Source organism: Ochotona princeps, chromosome 2 (genome assembly GCF_030435755.1).
Source record: "Ochotona princeps isolate mOchPri1 chromosome 2, mOchPri1.hap1, whole genome shotgun sequence".
Taxonomy (NCBI): domain Eukaryota; kingdom Metazoa; phylum Chordata; class Mammalia; order Lagomorpha; family Ochotonidae; genus Ochotona; species Ochotona princeps.
In genome coordinates this window covers 97,769,225-97,796,235 of record NC_080833.1, presented here as the reverse complement: position 1 = coordinate 97,796,235, position 27,011 = coordinate 97,769,225, and the positions used below count along the sequence as shown (strand labels likewise).

The 27,011-nt window shown below is 37.2% G+C and overlaps 2 protein-coding genes across 7 annotated transcripts in view; both read right to left on the bottom strand.

Moving 5' to 3' along the window:
- SYCP1 (synaptonemal complex protein 1) overlaps positions 1-7,947 on the bottom strand; it is a 94,226-nt gene extending 86,279 nt beyond the window's left edge. Inside the window, exons 1-7 of one of the 6 annotated variants that reach the window (XM_036494674.2) lie at positions 7,797-7,947; positions 6,702-6,786; positions 6,488-6,531; positions 6,273-6,329; positions 4,584-4,748; positions 3,535-3,602; positions 2,140-2,213 (exon numbers count right to left, since the gene is read on the bottom strand). In XM_036494674.2, the coding sequence (XP_036350567.2) occupies positions 2,140-2,213; positions 3,535-3,602; positions 4,584-4,748; positions 6,273-6,329; positions 6,488-6,531; positions 6,702-6,786; positions 7,797-7,904 (601 nt within the window). In that variant the 5' untranslated portion in view covers positions 7,905-7,947. The remainder of the gene's footprint in view (positions 1-2,139; positions 2,214-3,534; positions 3,603-4,583; positions 4,749-6,272; positions 6,330-6,487; positions 6,532-6,701; positions 6,787-7,796) is intronic. The other 5 variants (XM_004581883.4, XM_058660094.1, XM_036494672.2 and 2 more) reach the window with 5 other exon arrangements.
- A 2,355-nt stretch (positions 7,948-10,302) lies between these two features.
- On the bottom strand, positions 10,303-25,836 carry LOC101524229 (bile acid receptor-like). The gene is made up of 10 exons (XM_058655247.1): positions 25,773-25,836; positions 23,977-24,342; positions 22,158-22,298; positions 18,200-18,342; positions 17,779-17,883; positions 17,484-17,583; positions 14,120-14,294; positions 13,683-13,789; positions 13,417-13,530; positions 10,303-10,550 (listed from the first exon to the last, which is right to left on the bottom strand). Exons 1-10 carry the CDS (start codon positions 25,834-25,836, stop codon positions 10,303-10,305), a joined length of 1,563 nt encoding a protein of 520 aa, XP_058511230.1.
- Positions 25,837-27,011: the final 1,175 nt, after the last annotated feature.

Genomic DNA, 27,011 nt, shown 5'->3' with positions numbered 1-27,011 from the left:
TACAGAACAGAGGTTTATTATTTAGCCCACAGTTTTGGAACTGCAGGGGAGCCTGTGCCAGCATCTGCTCATCTCCAGTGAAGGTCTTCTATCTATCCCTCAATATAGCAAATGTCATTATGGATGTGAGGGTGAGCCAGGTGACCAGACAAGAAGTAAAAGGATAAAACTGCAAGAATTTCATATTTTTCTAACAACTCATTATTTAAATAATTGACTTGCTCCTACAAGAGTAATCTCTTCAGCTCTGTGCTAAAGTCCTCACTTCACATGCACCAGGATCCCATATGGGCACCAGTTCATATCCCAACTGCTCCACTTCCCTCCTTCCAGCTCCCTGATTGTAGCCTGGGAAAGCAGTAGAGGACGGCCCAAAGCCTTGGGACCCTGCACCTTTATGGGAGACCTGGAAGAAGCTCCTGGCTCCTGATTTTGATTTGGCTCATCTCTGGCAGTTACTCCCACTTGGGGAGTGAACCAGCAGATGGAAGACCTTTCTCTCTGTCCTCTCTGTAAATCTCTTTCCAAAAACAAAAAAATCTTTAAAAAAAAAAATTAAAAAAAGAGAGAGTAATCTCTTCCAAGAAAGGTACCCATGATCTAATTACCTACCACAAAGTCCTACCCTTTGAAGATTCCACAGCCTTACATCACCAATTGAGAACCACACTTTCAGCACATGAACTTCTAAAATTCTATCAAAAGCACACCACCCCATCTGTGTACTTCTCTCCACTTTCTACATCCAAACAGAAAGCTCACTTTAGAAGTCAAGTGAACAGAATTAATAAAGGAGCTGACAGTAATACAGTGTGTTCTGGAAGACATACATATATTTCCAAAAACCAAATACTACAGGCAGAAACCAAGAATAAAAACCTAGAAATAGTACATCTTTATTATTACTATAAAAAACAATAATAGATAACATTTATTAAACACTTCATACTTTCTAAGAATTCAGTATTTATTAACTAAATTATCATAAACACTAATAAGCATTTTATTTAATAATAATCAGAATTGCAGAGATTGCATAATTTATCCAAATTATTCAAAGCAGGTAGGAGCTGAAAATCTGAATTTGACCAGAGCCTACTTCTTGAATCCAAGCTGTTAAGCAGTAAATACAAATATGATAACATTTTTAACTAAAAAATAGAAACTATCCTGGAAAAGCAGGTAGACAGCACTTCCAAGCAGGCTTTTGCAAAAACAATGCAAAGATAGTGTCAAATTAAAGGAAAGGATAAAGACTAATATTTAATAATAGTCACATTTCGTCAAAAAGGAAAAAAATCTTACTTTATAATTAAACACCTAAATATGCAGCAAATTAAAACAACTGCTCTTTCAAATACACACCACAACATTTCAGAACTTTTTAAAAGAATTTTCCTTGGGCCTGGTGGCGTGGCCTAGCGACTGAAGTCCTCGCCTTGAACACGCCAGGATCCCATATGGGCACCGGTTCTAATCCCGGCAGCTCCACTTCCCATCCAGCTCCCTGCTTGTGGCCTGGGAGAGCAGTCGAGGATGGTCCAAAGTTTTGGGACCCTGCACCCGCGTGGGAGACCTGGAAGAGGTTCCTGGTTCCTGGCTTTGGATCAGCGCAGCACCGGCCATTGCGCTCACTTGGGGAGTGAATCATTGGATGGAAGATCTTCCTCTCTGCCTCTCCTCCTCTCTGTATATCTGACTTTGTAATAAAAATAAATAAATCTTAAAAAAAAAAAAAAAAGAATTTTCCTTTAGGAGAAGTTTGAGACTCCTTTACTGGACATAAATGTTGCTCTACTGTTCTTAAGTACTGTTCCTTCAGCAGAGTCCATGATCAGTACTTCCTGTCATGAACATGGCTATGTAATCTATTCTTGGTTTAACCAAGACAGAAAATTAGTTTTAGGTTTCACTTTAACTAAAATGAGGATTTTCAAAGTAATACCTTTTGAAATACAACATCTTTCAAAAACATTTTGAGGATTCAAAGACACAAGAATTTAATTACGTCATATAAACAAATGATCTGAGGCACCTAACTTGATCAAATCCAAACTGGTTCCATAAGGTGGATAGGTTCTCCCCTCTCCACTCCAACACTAAAACAATAAAATCACATACAAAGGGAAAGATATTTACATTTCTTTGTCTTTTCTGCAGATCTACCACATGTTTCCTTGAGCAGATTACATAAATTTCTTGTAGCATTATTTCTAAAACAAAGAAAAGAATTACTTAAGTATAACCTGACATTAAAGTAAAATCATATATAAAAGTTATGAAACATGCTATAGTTTCTAAATTGTTCAAAAACTTCAAAATATATATATTTTGCATAGCAGATACCAAACATAAATGATTACATGAAGGAAAGCTGACAATCCTATTAGCAAAGATTATTTAGTAACTGCATTCCTTTAGAAGTAAATATGACAACTCCTTATCTTAATTTCTACCCAAATTTTTATCAACAATCTTTCAATAAACAGCTCAAGATACACCTAAGGGGAAAAAAAAACAAGAAAATAAAGCTGATATTTCATTTATTAATTATCAAAGGAATATTCTACATGTCTAACCATCAAGCATAAAATAAGGTAAATTTCCAACTAGGATATAAAAATGTGAAGATTGGGCCTGGTGGCGTGGCTTAGTAGCTAAAGTCCTCGCCCTGAATGTGCCAGGATCCCATATGGGTGCCAGTTCTAATCCCGGCAGCTTCACTTCCCATCCAGCTCCCTGCTTGTGGCCTGGGAAAGCAGTCGAGGTTGGCCCAAAGCTTTGGGATCCTGCACCCGTGTGGGAGACCTGGAAGAGGTTCCTGGTTCCTGGCTTTGGATCAGCACAGCACTGGCCGTTGTGGTCACTTGGGGAGTGAATCATTGGATGGAAGATCTTCCTCTCTGGCTCTCCTCTCTGCATATCTGACTTTGTAATAAAAATAAATAAATCTTTAAAAAAAAAAAGTGAAGATTACCTCCAACCTTAGGCTATCTTGTTGAAGTTACTGAAAGATACAACAGCATTATTCTACAGAAATGAATTGTTACATTGGTAAAAACAAGAATTTGAGACTGAGATTGAGTCTAATTTACAAATGCTATACCTAAGGCAACAGTGAAACAGAAAGGTAAATAAAACAAAGGTATTTCAAAAAGCTAATGGAAAAATAAAATGATTTTTGGTGCAAAGAAAAAATTTGAAATACATGAATAAATTTTTATAATTTGTATTTCCAGAAACTTTTGGAAGACCCCTGGTATACACAAACACTTGTAGACCCAGGATAATTAGACAACCTTTTTTTTTTTTATATCAAATGGTAGTTCTTCCAAATGCCTTCCATTTTAAAAAGTGAGAAGTTACTAATGACCACAGTTAATCAAATATAAAAATGTAGAACGGGACAGAATTCTACTTGTAAATTAATATTTTACAAACACACAGAAAATGCTAAATAAAGTTTTGAAAATTATTTTAAAAATTTGGAACCAGAAATAAATTTGGAGAGAATAAATTAAATTTATGACTTACTCTTTTATTAAATCTTTATTTTCTTGAATCTCTTCTTCTAATTTCAGGCTTATTTTCTCATTTTCAAACTAATTCACAAAACACAATTTTCCTTGATTAGTAAAATAAGCTGAAAGTAATCATTAAACAGTATTTCTCTGCTAACACACTACAATGGTCTGTGAAAATTATTTTCTTTATACACAAAATAACATTTTTGGTCACAGCACATGGATTTCCCACAGCACACGGATATGGGTCTTGCAATCACCAAACTAAAATAAAGTCTGCTTAACCATCTTCAAAGAATATTCAACAAATATTTTAATGCAATATTATCATCTCTAAATATTTTGAAGTAATGTTTTATGTTGTCCTAGCCAAATAATGTATTTCCTCAACATTTTCTCTCACTTTTCCCAAACATTAAAGTCAGTTTCAGGCACAAGCATCATATTTTAATGTAGTAATACATCAAACAATAATTAATAAGAATAAAAATTAACTCTTTATAATACACTCAAGTCTTTAAATCACTAAATTGCTGTTTCCCAAATTATTTTGATTAAACTTTGTAAGATTTATTTAAAAGAGTGACAGAAAGAGATGAAGACAGAGAAATCTTTCATCTGCTACTTCACTCTTCCAACTCTGCCTGCAGCAGCGAGGGTTTGACTAACAGTCAGAAGCCTGAGACATTAGTTGTGTCTTCCATGTGGGTGCCAGGGACCCAAGTTCCTGGGTAATCATCTGCTGCTTGTATTTATGTACTACATTGAATCTGTTCTCTTTGCATTAATATCATATTAACATGAAAACTGATGAGAAAAAAAGAGCAATGGTGTTCTGAAAGTATCAAACCATTTCAGAAGAGTTAAATAAATGCTATATATTTAATATTTAAAAATAATATAATTTGTCCTTCACTCATTCCTAAAGTTGAAATGTAACTAGTATCAATGAAACTTCAAATACTATCCTTAAAATTCCCATCAGATACCCAGTTTATCCTGAAATATTATTCTATTATTCAGTACTGATAAGATGTATATTTCAAAAGTTCATTGTACCTGTAGTTCCTGAATGGCTTTTCGCTGTGCTTCAATTATTTTTCTATTTTCTTGCAGCTTATTTTCTTTCTGTTTCAGTTCAGATTCTATATTCATTTTCCACTTTTTTATTTTCTCAGCTTCCTTATAGAGTTTTGAATACAGTCTGCTCATTGGCTCTGAATTCTATCAAAATAGATTTTAAAACACTGTTCAAATATAATTTTGTTGAGATTTGGGTTTTTTATCTGGGAGGCAGATTTACAAACAGAAAGAGAGGGAGAAAAGAAAAGGAAGGAGGGAAGGGAGGAGAGAGGGTAAGACGGACGGAAAGATCTTCCATTTGCTGGTTCACTCCCCAAACGGCCTCAACAGCCAGGGCTGGTCTGATCTAAAGCAGCTTCTTTCCAGAGCTCTCGCAGAAGACGTAGGCCATTCTCCATGGGCCTCCCAAAACAAAACCAGGGAACTGAATCCGAAGTGGAACATCCAGGACTGGACCTGAAGCCTATGTGGGATGCCAGCATTGCAGGTTTTAGCATGCTGAGCCACCATGCCAGCAATAAGATCATTTTAATATAACCATTACAGCTATCTCTTGAAAATACCCATACACTAACAGTTGAATTCAGATCTCCACTTACACAGTAGGACACTGAAAGCTTCATCGACTCTTTAGAATTACCAGGGCACTGTTAGCTATGTAATTACTGGTCACTTGAATTAATAAAATTAAATGGTTTCAACTGTGCTTAAGAAGTCAACAGGGGCAGAGGTGGCATGCCAAGGATCATCCTCCACAAGTAGCACTGAAATCCCAAATATGGGCTCCAGTCCTACTCTCAGTCCCTCCATTTCCGATGGTTCCCTGGGAAACCAGTGAAAGATGGCCAATCCTTGGGCCACTGCACCCATACGGGATATCCAGAAGAAGCTCATGGCTCCTGAATTTAGAATTGCCCAGTTCTGGTCATTTCAGACATTTGGGAAGTAAACCAGTAGATCTAAGATTTCTGTTTCTCTATGATTCTTTCATGCAAAAACAAATTTTCTAAAAAGAGAAATTTACAAATCCTAATATTAGTCCTGAAACATTTTGATTACATCAACTAAAGTATGAGAATTTAATAATGTAACAAGAAAAGTAATAGTGAATACAGATAATACTTTTCATCAAGACTGAGGTTTTATTTGCATTTCCTGTTATCCACATTATTTTATAAATGCCATAGTATTTCTTTGCATCATATGGATTTTCGAATGCTGATAGTTCTTTATTATCAAAATACATAAATAAGTTACATAATTTTAACTTTTGTGGCACTATAGTGACAGCAACAAGCAAATCATGTCTTACAAATTCTTTACGTAATAAGCCAGCTAAACAACTGATTTCATTTATGAATTAAAAGATTACTTTGTAAAATACTGGCTTAAATCTCAGTCATATTCTCACATATTTATCCATCTCCCTCATTTTATTCTTGATTTCTATGATTTAAAACTGAAATTCCCCCAAAGAACTAGATGTTTTTACAATCCAAAAAAACAAGGAACCCTAATGTTTCAGCAAATTTAAAACAAAAATCTTAAAAAAAAAAAAATTCTAAAGCATTACCCAAATACTAGTTCTTTTGAAACTTTAAAATAACGATATACTCAAATAATATACTCCAATTCCATGAAATTTAATTTAAACGAAAATCTGACCTCAAAATCAGAGTCTTTTAGTCCTTCTTGATAGTGACAACTGTTAGAATTATCAACCTGAAAAATAAATGCTTCCTATTAATGACAGCTTCCAAACAATGTCAATTAAACATACTGAGATCAGCAATCCAACAACTATTAAGAGTTTTTGCTTCTTCAAATAAGTAACTTGATACCTAAACAAATTATATTTATATACACCCTGATTAACTGACCTGTTCAAGCAGTGGCAAAAAGTTAACTTTTTGTATGGCAGGATCTGCAAGACAAAACATAACTGATAATAAATATTCCAACTTTTTATTTTTATATTAAGTATCATACCAGCTTTACTGTGAAAGATATCAATATATTTATGTTGCACTTTCAATAACAATGTCTATCTAAAACACTTACCCAAGCAGATTCACTACTTTTTCAATGTCCTACCTGAATCAATGTTTTCCCCATTTTTGGAGAGATTAGTCATCGCAAATGGAAAACTAAAATCATCTTCAATACATTTGTTGAAACTCTAGAAAGACAAACAAGTTCTTAAATGTACTTTTCCATGCATTCTGATATTACTTATACACATAAGTAGTACAGTTTGGCCTAAAGTGTTTAAATTACAGAAACTTTAAAACACATAATAGTGCTTAAAATATCAAACACTTTTTCTTCACAAGTGAATCAAAAATATTTTAAGCAGGTACTTTCACCTATAAAATGAAATTAAACTATAAATTACTCTAAGTCCTTAATACATGTTTGAGAATATTAGTAATTCTAATTAAAAGTATGAACTATTGCCAGTCTTCAATTTTATTAGGACCTTTCCCTCAAAAGAACCGAGAACTGTCTTAAATGAATAGCATTTAAACACTTAGCTAAAGCCCTAAGAAATTTTTTAAAGCAGCTGAAATTAAATATTTACTGTATCAATCCACTTCCAATATAAAGTACCACGTAAGAAATTTTAATTAGTTCAGAAGAAAAGTTTTCTTTCATCTGAGAAGTTTGGTGCAATTCCTCCTTTTCAATGAGAACTCAACTATAGTTATCCTCTTTACCCTGTCCACCAGGAAGCTCAGATGAAAATCTAAAGCAGACACTGCACACTAATTATTATCCCTATGTAGACACATAGCCAAATAAGTTTTACTTTATCTGAAGAGATTCCCTAATTTTCTCCCAATTTACATTTTGCTATTGCATTGTATGTCTTACAAATTACACCAGATCATTTAAGAGAATTGAACTATACAGAAGTCCCATTACGTGTACCTTTGTTCAGAGACAGTAATTTTTTTAAACAAATACTGAGTACACACAATAACACCCATTATTCAAAGCTATGCTATTCAACATTTTTTGGGGTAAACAGTACCACATTTACTACTAGGCGGAGGCGGAGGGAAGGGGGAATGAAGCAGTTACCAAAAGGTAAAATAAAGTAAAAAAAAAAAAATTAAAGAAAGATTCTTCCGCTTCGTTTCCCTAAAGGTAAGCACAGTCAGCCCACGATTCGCACATCAAGGTTACCTTGTAGAAGCTGGAGTCTCCTCCCAAGGTCTGGGGTTTCACTGCCGACACTTGGCTGCTGCTTAGCCTTGGGGGGACAAACAACTTAAAAGGCTTCTGCTTCTCCATCTGGTTCCCGCCGTTCCGGCAGCTACCGAACTAAGAGGAAAGGGGCGTGTTTCACACCGTTCCATTACCACGCAGTTACTTACTTATAAAACGGCGAGAAAAGTAGGTATGCCTGAGTGCTTCCAGAAATTTCGGCAACCCCGCCCCCTTAGAATCCCCGTGGCGGGTTTCGAGCTTCATTTCGTCTACCTGGGTGCTTCCAGAAATTTCGGCGACCCGGCTCCCGTGGAATCCCCCGCGGGTCTCGCGCGTCCTGCTGCTCCCTTCCCCCCAGCGCGCCCCGCCGCCGCTGCCCTCCCTGGACGAAGCGGCCTCCCCATCGCCCCGGGCGGACCTGGCCCTCTGTGTCCTGTGACAACTCCGGGGGAGACACCCCCCTCATCCGCACCCCGCCTCATCCCAACCCGGGGTACCCGCTTCAGAAAGAATTCGGCGTTTTGTTTTTTGTTTTGTTTTTTTTACCTCAGAGCGAAGAAACTAAGGGCTCGGTGTCCACACCAACTGTTGTCTTATGTTGGCGTCATAAAGAACCCCGAACTTTGGCCTCCGGACCCCACAAAGAGCGGAGAACCCGTCCCCGCGCGGTCCGAAGGCTGGGACTGGACCGTTGGCGGTTTAACGGCTAAATAAAGGTCGTTGGTGCCAGCTGGTCACGCCCGTGCAACCTAGTCTCGCGAGATCTCCTTTGAGTTCTTGTCGGGATTCTTTGAATTTAGGCTATCGTCAAGAAATGCCATGAATGGCGTCAGGAACTATCATATAGTGCAAAGTCTAAGATCTTTTTCTGTGCTCTGAGGGTTCACAGTCTTCGAAAAACACACGTGCGGACAAGCAGCCCCATGGTTGTGCGAGCATTTAAAGAGGCCGTAGGAAAAATGGCGCTCAGCGTGGCTTGGGGTGTCAGGAAATGCTTCAGACTTGTGTGACCGCTCCGAGCGGTGGAGAGGAAAAATGAAAGGCACGTTGGCCCACAGTCCGTAGGGACACATGCTGCCCAAGGCACTGGAGCCGAGGGATTATTAGTCCAGTGAATCCACCAAGCAAGGCGGGGGTGCCGGAGGTCCAAGTAGGGAAAATGGCAAGAGATGGTGTTACATGTTTCGGGAACAGACTTAGGACGGCAACCAGGCGTTAGGGATGAGGGCTAGGGTGGCAAGTAAGATAGTTTAGGCTTATGTAAGAGAGAAATAGTTGTAATGGTCTCCGTTAGTTGGAGATGGGGAGAAACTGTCAAATGGGAAAGATGTGTAGGAAATGAAATCTATAGACTTTAAGGGTTTCTTAGTAAACGTACAAAGAGAAAGGTGTCTCGATGATGTCACAAATATATTATCATGCGAAGTCCTGGGTTCCATTTGGAATATTCACTTAGATTTTTTTGTGTGTGAGATGTCAAAACCACTTTATTTTGTATAAATTCATCAAATCAGAATAGTTCTGATAAAGATAAAAATCTGTTTGTCTGGAACAGATGATTAATTTGTCCCCTCTATTTTAACGAAATTAAGTCAAGACTCCTTCAGATGGCATTATGGCCGGCGGGGTAAAGCTTCGGCCTTCAAGGCTGGCATGTGGTATGAGTGCCTGTTCAAGTACCTGCTAGTGACCCCCCGCCCCCCGCCGCGCTGAAGATGCAACCGGCAAGAATGGAAGGTGGCCGAGTACTTGAGCCTTTTAAAATAGTACCACCACAAAATGCCTCACTTTCATGTATTTCACAAGAAATTTATTTTCACGTATCACTATTCCAACAAAAGGCTAAATACTTGGGTGAAGAGCTCAAGTTTAAAAAGCGTTACATTCCCTTCTTTAAAAAATGGAAAAATATCAACATTTATGCCAACTTTTTCAATTGTATGTTACAATACTTTAATGATTGGTTATCTTAATGTCTTTAGCATATTTGCATTACAAATTGCCTAATCTAAACTTCTAAAATCTTCTTTAAAATTTTCTATTTTCAAAAGACACTGAAACTTGTATAAAGCTTTACTCTCCTCTGATCCTTCGTAAAGTACCGCAACAAGAACACATCTTGAAGTGTTAGCTCAACTGCTTCTAGTAGCTAGCCTTTTCTTGTCTATAAATGTGTACATTTCATTGTTTCCACTAAATTAAAACAATGAAGTGTCTTTCAGCGAGAACACCATGATTTCTTTTGAAGAAACCCTGCAGAAACAATAACCATTGCTTTTTTTTTTTAATCCAGTCTTGAAGATTATCCCAGCTGGACCTCTAGTGGTATTCTTATATTCACAAATTTAACTGGCACTAACGATGTCTGCTTTGTGGTGACATATTGTACCAACAATCCTATACATGCTTTTAAAAAAAAAATTCTATGATGATTAACAATTTAGCTTACAAAGTTTAAGACAAACCACAACATCCTAAAATTTCAACAATATGAATACAAATTCCATTTCTCAGACAAGGAAGCAGTCAATTTGGGATTCTTTGTTTTCCAATTGCTAAGTATCTCTGAGTGGTTGTGATTCAGCGTTCTCAGCTCTGTGAGCTTCCCGGTGAGGCGAGCAAAATGCTGTAGGTCTTCCGGGTGATAAATTTTTGAATATTTGTACAAAATTTGTAAAACTGGTTCTTGCAAACTTTCCACAAGTTGCTTATTTTTAATGCATGGACGATCTGAAAGACATCATGATATTCATCTTAATTTATATTAAGTGATAAAAGAATGAATTCATTTAAAATGCAATTTTAATCATAAAAGTACAAATATTTAACAAATGACTAATACATGTTACATTGTGCCAAGTACTTTGTGTCTATGTAAGTTATTTAATATTCATAATACTTCATGAAGGCAGTTAAACTATTAGGGAATTAGCAAACTATAAGAAATTAAGTCACAGAAGAAAGAAAGGTCAGTAATTATTTGAGAATACAAGAGTCCAAAACGCTCATAGAAATGCGAATTATAAAAGAGCTCTTCATGGATATCATTTTTTTCACCAAAGTAAAAGTACCTTTTAATTCCATTTGCCATGAATTATTTAAAGCGCCTCACAGAACAACTATATCATAGTTGAAACTTAAACAGAATAATTTCCTGAAGGTTAACAGTATCTAGCTGTAAGATATAAGAGCTAACCAAGAATTTCTTCACAGTTTATTCTTTATGTCATTGTGATGGAGAAACCAGAACAAATATAACAGACAAAATTTCCTCCCCTCCTTGAGCTTCTATTCTGGGTCTGGGAAGATGGGGAGGAAAATGACACACATTTCAAAAGCAAAATTACAGTGTGACAAGTAAAGAATTGCTTTTAAAAAAAAGGAAAGAAAAGAAAAACAGGGAATGGAAAGAATTTAAGGAGAAGGGGGAGGGGCAGTAGCTATTTTTAACAGATGAATCAGTGAGAAATTTGATTTAACAAATAACACAGGGGGTAAAAGATGGGGTCATGTAACTACCTGAAGAAAGAGCTTTCTAGGCAGGAGCCTTCAAGGCACATCTGTGTCAAAAGCAGTGGGTCTGAGACACTGAAAGCCAATGGGATAGTAATAACCAGTGATGGGGGGAAAAACACTTTTGGCTTTAATATGCATAAAATAAGAAGCCACTGAAGTGCATAATCAGAATAGATTTTGCAGGTAGAACCAACGGTATTTGTTGCATATCTGATATAGAGATATAAAACGGGGAAGAAGTTAAGGATGCTTTTGGATTTTACAACTTGAACAATGGAGAAATCATAAGATGAGGAAAAGACTCGTAGGCAGGTGGGACATGGCTGGGGAAAAAATAATAATTCAGCTTTGAGCATAGTAAACTTAAAACACCTTCTAGACAGACATCCAAATGGAAAAAAAAAATTTTTTTTATTGGAAAGACAGGTATACAGAGAGGAGGGGAGGAGAGAAAGAGAGGAGGATCTTCCATCCGATGATTCACTCCCCAAACGGCCACAACAACTGGAGCTGAGCCAATCCGAAGCCAGGAGCCAGGAGCTCTTCTGGATCTCCCACGTGGGTGCAGGGTCCCAAAGCTTTGGGCTGTCCTCGACCACTTTCCGACACCACAAGCAGAGAGCTGGTTGGGAATCAGGGCCACCAGGATTAGAACCTGCACCCATATGGGATCCTGGTGCATGCAAGGCAAGGACTTTAGCTGCTAGGCTATCGCACTGGACCCCCAAACAGAAATCTTGAGTGGACAATGTAATGGGGTTCTGGAGAAAACTACAGGTTAGTATATAAATTTGGAAGGGGTTAGCAAGTATATGGCCTTTAAAGCCATAATACATGATAGAATTGCAAAGAAAGAAAGTATAGAACTAAGAGAACTAGGCCTAAAGACAATCTAACATTATCACTGTAGGAGATAAGGCAAAATAAATAAAGAACACAAGAGAATAAGCTACTAAAGAAGAAAATTGAAATCAGCTCTATGGCACAGGGAGTTAAACCACCAGCTGCAACATCAACATTCCTTATTGGCGACTCCACTTCCATCCCAGCTCCACACCAATGCACCTGGGAAGGTAGCCAAAGATGGCCCAAGTTCTGGGGTGCTGTCACCCATGTAAAAGACCTGGTAGAAGCTCCTGGCTCACAGTATAGCAACCATCTGGGGAGTGAATCAGTGAATGGAAGATCTCTGCCCCCACCCTCTGTGCCTCTCCTCCTCAGTCTCTATAATTCTGCCTTTCTAATAAACATAATCTGAAGGAGAAGTAGGAGGAAGAGAAAATTAAGAGAGGATAGAGTGCTGGAAATCAAATGGAAACAAAATTCACAAGAAGGAGGAGGTGGTCAGCTAACACCAAAAAGAAGGTGTACTAAGAGAGAAGTAATCTACCCTGTCAGAATAGCCAATGCATCAAGTGAAATGAATACTAAGAATTAATCACTGGGATTAGCATACCAACATTCAGAAAATACTGACAGGTTACTGTAGAGTGGCGAATAGGGAGCAAAATCTGACAATAGGCTATAGAGTCAGTGCATAGATGAATCGGAAACAGAAATATGGACAAATTGTCCTTGAAGAAATTTGAACATGGCCATGAGGTCAGGAAGGCATTTTCTTAAAAATCCATACGTTTATTCAAGATACAGAATAAACAACAGACAGAGCTCCCAGGTGGTGATTAACTCCCTAAATGCCTCCTAATAGGCAGAGCTGGGCCAGAGCCAGCAACTCAATCCAGTCTTTCAAGTAAGGTTCAGCTACTTACTGTTATCTGCTGCCTCTCAGGCTCTGCATTGGCAAAAAACTGGAATCAGTAGCAGAGCCAAAATTCAAAATCAAGGACTCCAATCTGGGATGTGGACAGCTTAACCATCAAGCCAAATGTCCACCCCATGGTGTTTTTTTTTTTAAGTTATAGGAAATTATAATATATTCTTAAGTGTAAAGAAGTGGTATTATAAAAAAGGAAAATGTGATAAAACAAACGTAGTACATTTTTCTGTAATGAATAACGTAACCACAAGCTTCTCGTTTTGCCAAATTTAATACAGACTTTTCCTAATATACAGCTTTTACCTGAAAACAGAACAATTGTTGCTGTAAGCAGAGCATATTCAGTACTAGTTATATTAAGTTCACTCATTCTTCTATAGAAGTGAAACAACGAGGTGATAAATTCTCCAGTAATACCTAGAAAGATTAGTGTAAGAACATATTTTCTTCAGAATATGCATAGAATCAAACATATTGTACCGAGCATTTTCTCAAAACACTATAAGAAAAAGCATACCTGACCAAATTTTTCCACCCAACATAATATTTTATATTGCATGTAGCATTACCACTTAAACTAGTAGAAGGACAATCCTCATTGCAATTTTTTTCTGTAGAATAAATAACACTTCTAACATCGCTCTGATTGGGAAGATTCAGTACATGTGTTGGATAGCTTGATATTTTCATAGCACCTAGTAAAAAAGGAAATATATGATGTATTTTTCTCGTAAAGACAGTAAATTTAGTCTCTTTACAATTCAGCACAGCTCTTGGATGGAAAACATTCTTAACAAATGGCAGCTTTGTAATTTTTATTAAATGTGGCCACACTTACGGTTTATATTTTACATAATTTGTGGTTTTTTATGATACTATGTAATAGTAAATTTTCTTTAAAAGAAAAAACAACTATTGTAATGGAAAAGCTTTTACAAGCAGTTCTTATGAAGTATTTGTTTCTATATTAACCAGTAAAATGAAAATTTAAAAAATATAGTTCAACATTGTATAATTTGCTGCTAAAGTTAATGGTAACATGAAATTGAAAGGGAAGGCTTTTTTACTTGCAGAGTCTGATTCTTTCTGACCGTACAGCTGAGCTGCATGAAGGAACATCACTTCAGTTTTTGACCCTGTCTGTAATGCAGTCTGATCCTCGCTTGCCAGATTTTCAAATCCTGAAAGACAATGAACAAATTGATTGATACATTACTTAACATTTTAAGTTATTTCGGTGTGACTACTAAATGCTTCCTTAGATTAGTTATGTTATGTAACTTTAAATCTGATGGAGTACTAGGGTTTATCATATACAGACATGGGAGTATAATGGAACATGCATCCCTGCATCCAGACGAAAGATGGATTCCCAATGAAACTATTGGACATGTGTAGAATCAATCATTGCAAAACGTGGAAGCAACCGAAATGCCCATCAGCAGAAGACTGGATAAGAAAGCTATGGTTCATTTACTCCATGGAATACTACTCAGTTATTAAAGAAAAGAAAAGAAAAGAAAAGAAAAGAAAAGAGAAAAGAAAAGAAAAGAAAAGAAAAGAAAAGAAAAGAAAAGAAAAGAAAAGAAAAGAAAAGAAAAGAAGTCCTTTGTAGCCAAATGGGCCCAACTGGAAACCATTATGCTAAGGGAAATGAGCCAATCCCAAAAGGTCATATAACACGTTTGCCTTAATTTAACATGAAATGATGTCAATCCGAAAAACAGTACCTGTAACCTGTAATATTATTTCAACCCCAAACAGCCTGTATCTCATGCAATAAGATATTGTGATGTAACCAATGAACTAACAATCAATGTGAGTCAGACTGCTTATGATCTACATCAAAAAATTGTAAAACCTAATATACTTTCAAAACCCTGTGCTACTCAGAAATGGGGCGGGAGAGCAGAGAAATCTTCCATCTCCTTAAAATGTGTGAGGAAGACGTGAAGTATAACCTATCAGGAACATAACAGGTAACTGATAGACAACAGATTCAAATCAGCATTAGCCAATAGTAAAACTACAAAGACATACAGGGAGAATCAAGAGCGATCCCAACAACCTCTTAATGGGAGGTCATAAGAACAGAGCATGGGGGGACCCCAGAGTGGAGCAGGTGGACAGGAGGAGGCTTATATCCCAACCCTGGAGACTCCCGGACCCTCTCCAAGGACTATCAGTACAGGCACCAAGGACTACATCCCAACTGCCAAAGAGACCACGGGGAACTGGAGTGCCTTTGGAGGCCGAAAACTCTGAGATCATCCACCCTCTTTTGGATCTACCACACGGGATGGAAGAAGTCCAAACCCTTCCTCACAGGATCCAAGGTCATCGGAACAACAGCCAGGAACCCTGAGTGATCCACAGAAACAGAACAGTAAACTTCCTTCAGGACTAGGGAGAGGAGCTTTCTCTGGTCCTTACTTAGTTCCAATATTGGATCCCCACCCTCTCTTGCAATAACCATCAGGGTCGCTCCAGAGGGCCGCCCCCCAAACACACACACACACACAAACACACACACACACAAATTAGAATAGATAGGCAGAGAACAACAAGGAAAGCTTAGAACCAGACAGGAAATGGTCAGCTTGGACTCACACATACCTTACTAGACAGGACACAAAGATTAGGTACTCCTCACTAAGGTACTGAAGATTTCTCTGCACACCCTTCCTAAAACTGTTCTGCACCTCAATTGTTGACATATGCCTTGTTAGAGTTATAACCCAGTTTAGACTATCCTAAAATCTGCCAAGTTCAGCAAAATTATGCTTCAACACTATAAACTACTAAATACTAAAATGAAAATAGACATGAGACAGCTGAATAGTACCCTATAGCCATTTTAAGGTGTATAGCAGCCGGTTCTGTGTATAAACTAAAATTGAAATGTCAATGACGTAGTCACAGGATATGGTTAAGAACTTGCACTTTTTTTTAACATATTGGTTACTCAATACCATGTCAATTAATTCCATAATGTTGTAAATTGTCGTTGATGTTATGTTGTGGCTTTAAATTGATTGGGATGATATTCTGCCAGCTCTGCCTTCAGACCAAAGATGGTCTCCCAAAGAAACTGTTGAATTTACCTGGACAAAATAAGATGCTGGACTCGATGCTTGGTATACTCTTGCAATGAAAGAATCTTGACTGAATTTGAAATGTAATACAGCAACAAGGTGGAGGAATCCACCATGGGGGGAGGGTACAGGGAGGGGTTGGAGGATCCCCAGAGACTATGAAACTGTGTCACATAATGCAATGCAATTAATAAAAAATATATATTAAAAAATAAATAAATCTGAGCAAAATTCTTGATTCCATACCGTAATTTTGGGAGCACTTTCATCAAAACTGGATGATTTTTTTTTGCAATGACAATAGCCAGTTAAAGATGGTTAATTTAGCCTTAAAGTATTTGCTTTATGTCAATGTTTTATATAAATATCAAAAAGCAGCCATTTCAAAGAAATGAAATGAGATTCTTGCTCAACAGTAGTCTCTCTATTTTTTACTTGTTGAATTCAATATTTAGCAGAGCATTAAACCTATCAGTATACAACAAATTAAAAATATGCTATCACATTGTTTCTCGGCCTTTTGGCTAAGATTAAGTGTAAAAATATGCTATCACAAAAATCAAAAAGAAAGGAAGAGGAGAGAGAGAAAACTATCGATATATTCTTAGGACTGTTTTTATGAACTACAAAAAAATCCATTTTTATTAATAAAAAATAAATTATTAAAAATATCTAAAATCCATAAAGCAAACCATATTGTTTGCTTTAGCTCTAAGTCATTGAAGGCACTTGAATAAAATTTTTAAATATTTAGATTTCACCAAGCTGATTAATTCATGCAGGCAAAATAAACATGGTTTTCCTGTTAAAAGAAGTTTTGATAGAAGAAGTTTTTACTTCCTAAAATGTTTGCTTCTGTTAAAAGAAGGAACTTTTTGGGCCCGGCGTGGCGTGGCCTAGCGGCTAAAGTCCTCGCCTTGAACGCCCCGGGATCCCATATGGGCACCGGTTCTAATCCCGGCAGCTCCACTTCCCATCCAGCTCCCTGCTTGTGGCCTGGGAGAGCAGTTGAGGACGGCCCAATGCATTTGAGACCCTGCACCCGCGTGGGAGACCTGGAAGAGGTTCCTGGTTCCCCGCTTTGGATCGGTGTGCACTGGCCCGTTGCGGCTCACTTGGGGAGTGAATCATCGGACGGAAGATCTTCCTCTCTGTCTCTCCTCCTCTCTGTATATCTGGCTGTAATAAAATGAATAAATCTTTTTTAAAAAAAAAAAGAAGGAACTTTTTAAAATTTAAGTATTGTTTTAATTTTTTTCCAAAGGTAATTATTACCTGGGAGAGCCTTGGTAAAATCTATTAATCCATGCATGTGTAGCATTGCTGTCTCTGAGAGTTGCCAAAAGTTCAATTCAGGATTTGCATATTGCTGCAGCTGACCCACACACACACACAAAAATATATATATATGATTAAATAATATATTAGTTCATAGATTCATACATATAACAAATTTTTAGTAAATTAACACATTTTTCTTTCAAATAACCATTGAAATTTTAAACTTATATTTGTACTCTGCTTTCTTAACATAATAATGTAACATTTCTTGCCAGTTTTGAACACATACGCATTTCTTTGTTTCCTCTAAAGGAACCATGTATTTTTGATGAGCAACCACAACGGTATTAATAAGCTGATGTTCCTCTTGAGTTAGTTCCATGCTCTCCTGAACCTGCAAAAACACATGAGAACAACTGAAAACAGCCTGACAGTAGGATGCTGGATTCCCCAACATCACCCATGCCTACAACGTCAGGAGACACTAAAATAGCAGAATGATGGACTTATGACTGTTCATGAAGGACCACCCACTGTAATACTAGAGAGGAGAACAATAAGGGAGGAGGGGACTTGAGGAGGGGGGATGGAAAATCCCAGAGCCTACGGAACTGTATCATAAAACAATAATAATAATCTAAAAGGAAAAGAACACATGTGAGGAAATCTGTGACATATACTGATTAAACAACTTTTATGAAAAGTCTTGCTACTTTGCCAGATCTTGTGGTGGACGATACAAGTCTGTTGTCTTCCCCTTCCTCTTCCACTTTGATGTTAGAGTAAAAGCAGTTCTTCTGCTTAAAGTTCTTTCGAAGTCTCTTTGATTTACATTGGATTTCTGTAAGCAAGCCTGTGATATAAAAGTCATATTAACTGCTTTGAGCATGACAAACACTAGTTTGGATTTCATAAAATTGTCTTGCATGTACATATGATCATGGGCTTGTCTTTTTTACAAAGAAGCCTTCTTTGAATCAAATGTGTACAAGGCAATTACAGTTTCTACATTATTTTCTTCTTTTATTTCCATAACTATTTTGCGTACTTAAAAGTATAAAGTCATCCTAAACATAAATTAAAAATTACTTTTATCAAAAAAAAGGTGAAGGAGAGAAGGAGGAAAGGGAAAGGAAGGGAGGGTGGGAGTTAGAGATGGGGAGGAAGAAAAGGACACAGGGAATATAAAAAACAGAATTTGGGTATAACAAAGATGTAAATTACATATACAGAAGAATAATCTCATTTATGAAACAACATATATAGGAAGAAAGCATTTACATATTTATGAAGAAACTTGTGATTTTTAATTTCGCTAACACTTTTTTCTGTGAAGCTTAATTCAATGTATTTAAAACATCATTAAAAATTCTAAAAACACAAAAAACATCTTTTTCTTCTAATTACAAACTTAGACTTTGGTTTACAGGACTTTCCATATCAATTATATCTTATATGCAATATAAAATGCCAATCATATAGAAGTTTGACACTTTTATCTCTGATTTTTGTAAAGGTAAGAGCATATCCTGTAATTGTTTAAATGAGCTAAGTCATTTTTCTTTATAAATAAAAAATGGAAATGTTTGTTTTTAAATAACATTTTCTTTTTTATTTTATTTTTAATATTGCTTACATAGTAGAGAGGGATGCATACCCATGTGGGTCCCCAAATAGGGTTGGAAGAGTTGAGGTGTGGAGAAAGGTGGGTGAGATAAATGTTTCAGTTCTTTTCCTTTTATTCTCCTGGTCTGGTGGGGTGGGGTGGGAGAGGGGAAAGGGGTCCACCCCTTGCTGTCAAACTACATCAGCACCTGGGAATGGTGGACACTCATTTGATGTCTTAGAATCCCTGCTATGAGGAAGAATGTTCCAAAGATGTTACTTCAGTGGTTTTGATAGTTCTGAGACATCATTGGCTTCATTGCACCGGAGCAGGGCAATCTTTCCAAAGTCTACTGGCTCACCACCTCAGTGTGCATTCATGGACCCAGGAACATGTTGCAAAGGATGGCCAGGAGAGTTGTCCAAACTGTTCTGCTTTCCATCCTCTGATGAGGGATTCAACACCCTCTGTTGACCTAGATGAGCTGGCTGTAATATCCCCTGTGTGCATCTGGGCATGCTGTCTACTGCACAGGCATCAGCAACTCAGGAGGCCCAACCTGATATATACTCTCCAAGACTGGACCACACATCCTGTGATTTTCCCCATGCTAGCTTTGAGTCCAGAAAACCAACTGGGGAGACTCCCAGGAACTCACCTGAGGTAACCCTTAACTTGACTCCTGTGTGCACCAGATAGTGCAGGGTAATGCTTGTTTTATAAAGTAAACATTTTTTTATTGTTGGCTTATTGCCTTTTGTTCATAAAACTGTTATGTCTTCAACTGACACCTCTACGTGAATAGGAGCAGCTACTATAAAACTACTACTACTAAAGACACTTAATGATTAATATTTATCTTTCATTACATTTGTAATTTTTTAAAGATTTGTTTTTTTATTAGAAAGATACAGAGAAGAGACAAAGAAGAAGATATTCCCTCTGTTCACTCCCCAAGTGACCACAATGGCTGATCTGAGCGAATATGGAGCCAGGAGCCTCTTCCGGGTCTCCCATGTGGGTGCAGGCTCCCACTGGGATTAGAACCGGTGCCCATATGGGATTTTGGTGCATACAGGGCGAGGACCTTAGCCGCTAAGCTATCATGCTAGGCCCCTCCTCTGTAATTCTTTTAAATAAGTAAATAAATCATTTTTTTAATAAAAGGAAAATGCCACTAGGATCTGTGCCAAGTGCCATTTGTAATTTTAAAGAATATTTAAAACATGTGTATTCTATTAAAAAAGAAAGTACTACATCAGGAGTTGATTAAAAAAAAAAGAGCCAGCCCCATTTCTAAATAATTTCATCATTTTATTAGGAAGTGAAAACATAGCATAATATGAAGCCATTTAAAACATTCCACGTAGGACAGCGTGGTAGCCTAGCGACTAAAGTCCTCACCTTGCACATACTGGGATCCCATATGGGCGCCTATTCTAATTCCTGCAGTCCCGCTTTCCATCAAGCTCCCTGCTTGTGGCCTGGGAGAGCAGTTGAGGACAGCCCAAAGCCTTGGGACCCTGCACTCGTGTGGGAGACCCAGAAGAGGTTCCTGGCTCCTGCCTTTGGATTGGCTCAGCTCTGACTGTTGCAGCCAATTGGGGAGTGAATCATTGGACGGAAGATCTTCCTCTCTCTCTCTCCTCCTCTCTGTATATATCTGACTTTCAATAAAAATAAAATAAATCTCTTTAAAAACAAAACATTCCAAGTAAGTAATGAAATATTTGAACTGAATAAACAAATGCAAAAACAGTGTAAAGAAAAGGAATCAATAGAATTGGAGGGGACTGATTATGGGAAGATTTATTTAAAAGATATTTTAGAAAGAGATTTTTTTGAAGTTTCACTGTAAGAAAGGAAAGTACCTAAAGCGAAAGAGGATGGTAGAGATGAGAGTTATGGACAGAGGGAAAAATTAATTAGTAAAATCTTTTTTTTCTTTGTTTGTTTAAAGATTTATTCCATTTTTATTACAAAGTCAGATACACTGAGAGGAGGAGAGACAGAGAGAGGAAGTGGAGCTGCCGGGATTAGAACCAGCGGCCACATGGGATCAAGGCGAGGACCTTAGCCACTAGGCCACGCTGCCAAGCCCAATTAGTAAAATCTTACACAGAAAAAGGAGGAAAGTATAGCAAAGAGCTTCCATTATTTCTAATTTACAAGAATAAGTTCTAGGCCTGGTGCAGTAGCCTAGTGGCTAAAGTCCTTGCCTTGTACATGCCAGGATCCCACATGGGAACCAGTTTGTGTCCCGGCAGCCCCACTTCCCATCCAGCTCCCTGCTGTGGCCTGGGAAAGCAGGTTAGGATGGCCTAAGACCTTGGGACCCTGCACCCACATGGGAGAAGTTCCTGGTTCCTAGTTTTGGAGCGACTCAGTTCCGGCCATTGCAGTCACTTGGGGAGTCAATCAGTGGACAGAAGATGTTCCTCTCAGTCTCTCCACCTCTCTCTATATCTGACTCTCCAATAAAAATAAATGAATCTTTTTTTTAAAAAAAAAAAAAAAAGGGGGTGGGGATAAGTTCTTTGGGTAGAGAAATTGCTCCTGCAGACCCTTTAAAGAAATGAGCCATGTCAGCATGAAGTCAGCATGAATGTGGGAAAAGGACAGGTTTTTAGAGCAAGTAATAATAGGATTCACAGTTCATGCTTCTTGTCAGGAGACTCAAAAGTATCCCAGTAATGCTTTTTTTCTGTGTGTGAATTGTTAGCACGCTCTACATTCCTCGGTATCATGTTGGCTTTTGGAAGACGTTAAAATTTTCCTCTCTTTAGATGTAATACAAAACTTCAGGTTTAATTTTCCAAGTTAGAGGAAAAATGTGATTAACTTCCAAACTAGGACAATGTGCAATAGAGCAGGGTTTATGGAAATAATTACTAAGTTGATAATAGGCCACTATAATTGAATAACTGGAGGAGTAATTGCTTCCATCCAAATAAATATGTAAATGTTCAAAATGTTAACTTGAGGAATGTCTGAAGTTCTCAAAAAAAGTGAAAAAGAGTTCAGCCCCTGTCAAACAGCAAAACAAAGACCATGACACTTACATTCTGCCAGCATTCCTACTGCCTTACACTTTCTCAGTCTGCACTCTTGACATTTTCTACGCATGTACATGTCCATTTCACAGTTGCCACCATTTTTGCAACTGTATACTGCATTTTTGGTGATGCTGCGTCGGAAGAAACCTATTAACAAATTTTGAAAACTTTTACCATGATATTTTTAGTAACCTCAAATTTTCATTAGTATGTACTTACACAGTAGAATTAAATGGTCAAGTTAACAAAGTTAATTCAGCAATATGACTTTCCCCTCAGTGAGAAGGTTTGGTTTAATAGACATTTGCCTGGATGATTGTCTTAGCCCTTTAGCAGTCGACATTTTCTATTCAAAGTTTCTTCCTTTTAATATCCCATCCGCAACTTAAAATACATAGCTCCATCTACCCTAAAGACAACTCAATTTTGCCTTGACTGTAATATGTCATCTAAAAATATTTTTAGATTAGATTTTACAAACTATCATGTTCCCATGAAACTTCTTACAAAGTATTTGTGACATAGGTACCTATGAAACTGTGTCACATAATACGATGTAATTAATGAATCAAAAATAATAAATAAATAAAAACAAACAAACAAAAAACAAAGTATTTGTGACAAAGTAAATAGCATCATAAGAAAAGCATCACTTCAGCTCATGTTTCCACCTCAATCCACAAAGGAATAAATATTCTTCCAACCATATTCATCTGTTCATTTCCCCAGAGAAGAAAGTGCTGCTAGCTTGTTTGGTCTAAAACAATGGTTGGCAGGAAAAAGAAGGCTCCACTTCTCTTTTTTGCTTGTCAGTCCAAGCACAGTTTATTTTCCCACTCCTCCTTCAGATCCTGCACTCTGCGATAATCCCTATCACCCTCTCCTTCCATTCTAAACTGTGACATTGATAACTCAGCCAATGCCATATTTAAAGTTCATCATCTCTTTTCCTACAGACACTTGACAGTACGGGATTCATGATTTACAGTCAACAAAGGGAGTAAAAGCCTCAGTGTAAGATTCAAGCTCTATTCCTCATTCTCTAACCTAGTTCTCATAGAAAAGCCCCTGCAATTCAATAGTAAGGAGATGTTCACCCATTTATTCTATTTTACAGGGATGTTGCCTCATATCCTGTGGCCTTCATTTGGCCACTTTTTTGTGGATATTCATTTTGGTTCTTCTTTGGCAGGGGTGAGTTGTAAGATTCTTATAGCACAACTTCACCCTGCACCTCACCCTGAACACCTTTACCTAATAACTATATTGGTTCTAATCATGTCCAGGTCCTGTACAACCTTGCATTTGTGAATTAAAACAAAACCCAGAGTATTTTAAATTTTCAGAACTTCAAAAGAGACTGATTTATTCTTTGAAGCAAGCATTTTCCATGATACTTCACAATCAGACTTTCTATTTGCTTTAAAAAAAACATTTAAAAGGTAGAATCTTAGAAGCCCTATAATGCAAATTCCCTTCAAATGTGTGAGTTTTATCAATCACATAAAATATGTAATAGCTATTACTCAGGTCTTTTCGAAACATCATTTTCCATTCCATCATATTTACCTATAAATGTGGAAACCTCTATTACATAACATAAAATTTTATGTTTAAATGTGAAAGCCCTCAGCAAAAACTAAAAGAAAACAATCTAAATTTTACATTTTCATGCCTCTGAAATCACAGATTAATCCCTTTGACCATTATGGCTCTCCTTGGTTAAATTTGGCAGGCTGTATAAAGGAAGAGAACTCTGAAGTGCCAGAAATCCCATAGCTTTGGTGAACACCAAGATTTCATTTGATTTTAACTTCATCCTTACCTTTGCAACCTTCACAAGTAAGTGCGTTATAATGATATCCTGATGCTTTATCTCCACAAACGACACAAAGCTCTTCTGGTCTCCTAATTCGCAAGGAAGAATAAGTTGATCTAGACCTTTTTATTCCAAGGTATCCGTCTTCAGCATCATGAGCAGTCATGTAAGTGGACTTGTTTGATTCATAGAAACCAAGTGCACATTGTCCCTCACCATTGCACTGTGGATCCAAGCTACAAGTGTTGAAATGACTTTGTAAAGACTGAGGCTGAAAAGCTGGAGGCAACTGAGTTGTAGAATACTGACAATAAGGTGATTCTTGGAAATCAGGGTTGTAAAACTGATAATTGATTTGCTCTGGCCAAATATCTGGAGTTGACAACAACAACAAAAAAAGAACAAAGGTAAAAAGCCAAGATTTCATAATCGCTTTCAAATCTTAAGTGTTGCACCCAACCATTCATTCAACATGTCTACCACATCGTAGGGGCTATCCAGCGAAATCACAGGCAGACAGGACACTGGGTCACCATTTTGTGATAAATGCTGCCATCTCAGAGAAACACAGTGGTCTCTGAAGAGCTGGCAGAAAGGACAGTGGTTGCCAATACCTTACATGCCAATCCAAACCCTCTCCTTAAGAAGCAATTAGTATTTCCCAAAGTTTGGAATGTACTTTTCCTACTAAACTTTTAGGTGATTTGACTATGCTTAAACCAAAAATTCTATCTCTAGGTAAACAGCATAATTTTTATTAATTCACATAAATCATTTGCAATCTTAACAGCATTCAGCAGAATCACAAGTGCAGTAGAAATGACAGTCCAGCAGAAAAAGAAAAGTAATTAGTTAAACAATGTAGTTATATTCAAAAAGAAAAGGGGAAAATTTGGGGTGATGGTCAAGACCGCAATTTTTTTTGCCCCAGAACAAAATGACTGATATTCCACTGGCATGGAAATCAAGAGTTCAAACTATAAGAAAACAGTATGCAAGATTAAATTTATATTATAGTCTAACTCTTTCAATAAAAACTCTATTGTTTCCTTCATTCTCTTTTTCTATCACCTTCTTTATGTAAGAATCTTACACGAAAACAAAAATTTGAAGTATCTTGAATCGCTACTGCAAACTATACTAAACTGTATAAAAACAAAGCTTCAGTTAATCCCTAAAAGTAACTTCAAATTTGCATGCTAATCCTGTTTTGAAAATTGAAAGCATTTTAAAATTTTTGTATTTTTTTCTTATTTTTGTATGTATTTTTCTTAATATCTGACTGTATCTTACGATATTTTAGTATTACTGATTTTTTAAATTATTTTTTGTACAAAATAATTTTCTGTGTTTTGTTTACTTTTATTTAATCTTTATGATTAACCATGATTTCCAGACACAAAAAAGTAGCATTGATTGGGCCCGGCGGCGTGGCCTAGCGGCTAAAGTCCTCGCCTTGAAAGCCCCGGGATCCCATATGGGCGCCGGTTCTAATCCCGGCAGCTCCACTTCCCATCCAGCTCCCTGCTTGTGGCCTGGGAAAGCAGTTGAGGACGGCCCAATGCATTGGGACACTGCACCCGCGTGGGAGACCCGGAAGAGGTTCCAGGTTCCCGGCATCGGATCGGCGCGCATCGGCCCGTTGCGGCTCACTTGGGGAGTGAATCATCGGATGGAAGATCTTCCTCTCTGTCTCTCCTCCTCTCTGTATATCTGACTGTAATAAAATGAATAAATCTTTAAAAAAAAAAAAAAAGAAAAAGTAGCATTGATTAATTTACTGTCATTTTTTGGTTACATACCATAGTACTGTACTTGTTCAGCAAGACAGTACCCATCAGATGCAGTGACATAAGTGTTTGCCATCCTCTGGTCCAAGTCTCACTGCTTCATTTACTTCAGTCAGTGCTGGATATTTCCAAATCAAACTTGAAGGGAATGAAATCTGTGTAGACTATTTGAAAGTATTAATATTAAGTCAGTGTGACTTCATAAAAGCACAATGCTGTTTTTTAAAAAAGTAAAGGATTTAGCAGAGTTTATACAAAGATGTCTATATTTAACTCTAATTGAAAAAAAGCGAAATTTCTGTAAATCCCAAATTATCTAATATTGCCATTTTTTAATACTCAATTCTTTACAAAGATCTTAATAAATCTTGGTAGAAAATATTGTGACTCTCAATTTGTGACTTTCTTAGTATAATAGAAACATAGGCCAGGGCCTGGAACAATGTTACTCAATGGCTAAACCTGCCAAATCCTGCACCAGAATGCTATATGAGTTCATATCCTGAATGCCCCACTTCCCATCCAGCTCCCTGCTTGTGACCTGGGAAAGCAGTGCAGGACGGCCCAAAGCCTTGGGACCTTGCTCCCAAGTGGGAGACTTGAAGGAAGCTCCTGGCTTCAGATTCACACAGCTCTGGCCATTGCAGCCGCTGGGGAGTGAACCAACAGATGGAACATCTTTCTCTGTATTCCTTCTCTCTTTAAGTCTGCCTTTCCAGTAGAAATAAATCAATTCTTTTAAAAAAAAGGCTAATTCTTGGATTAACAATTAATTGCCATAGTTGTTATACTAATGGTTTCAGGATCTCACTGCTCTAAATTAAGGGAAATCGTAAAAAAGTAAATAAATAAAAATTTTCACAGAATTAGATAAAATTAAACAGTAGAAAAAGAAGGGCTCCCATCACATTTTTATCTTTCAATTTTTGTAAATATTTCTCACAGCACTGTGATTTTATAAACATTAAAACATTACTTTTGGTTTTGCTTCACTAATGACAACAGTTTGCTAGTCTCTGAAAGAGTGCTTTACTTTCAATAGAAAGTCCTAAAAATAATAAGCTCTTAGAAGGAAAAAGTATCAAAATCTAAGACTATTCTTTATGAGCAAATGTTTAGTGTTTGTTATTTCCCAGGAAGGGAAATACAGAAAAGAATACATGAAAAGAATACATCTTTGAATAAAAATAAGCAGGGATTATACGACTTAAGAAATTGAAATTACTGCAAGAAAAATAACATAACTCTAGA

What these genes read in the sequence shown, in the direction of transcription:
- LOC101524229 (XM_058655247.1), bottom strand. Translation starts at nt 25,836, where the DNA reads ATGGCAAACACTTATGTCACTGCATCTGATGGGTACTGTCTTGCTGAA. An exon ending in CCACAAGATCTGGCAAAGTA is followed by an intron (nt 17,884 to 18,199) that starts GCAAGACTTTTC and finishes GTGTTTTTGCAG; the next exon opens with GTTCAGGAGAGCATGGAACT. An exon ending in AACAATTGTTCTGTTTTCAG is followed by an intron (nt 10,551 to 13,416) that starts GTAAAAGCTGTA and finishes GATGTCTTTCAG; the next exon opens with ATCGTCCATGCATTAAAAAT.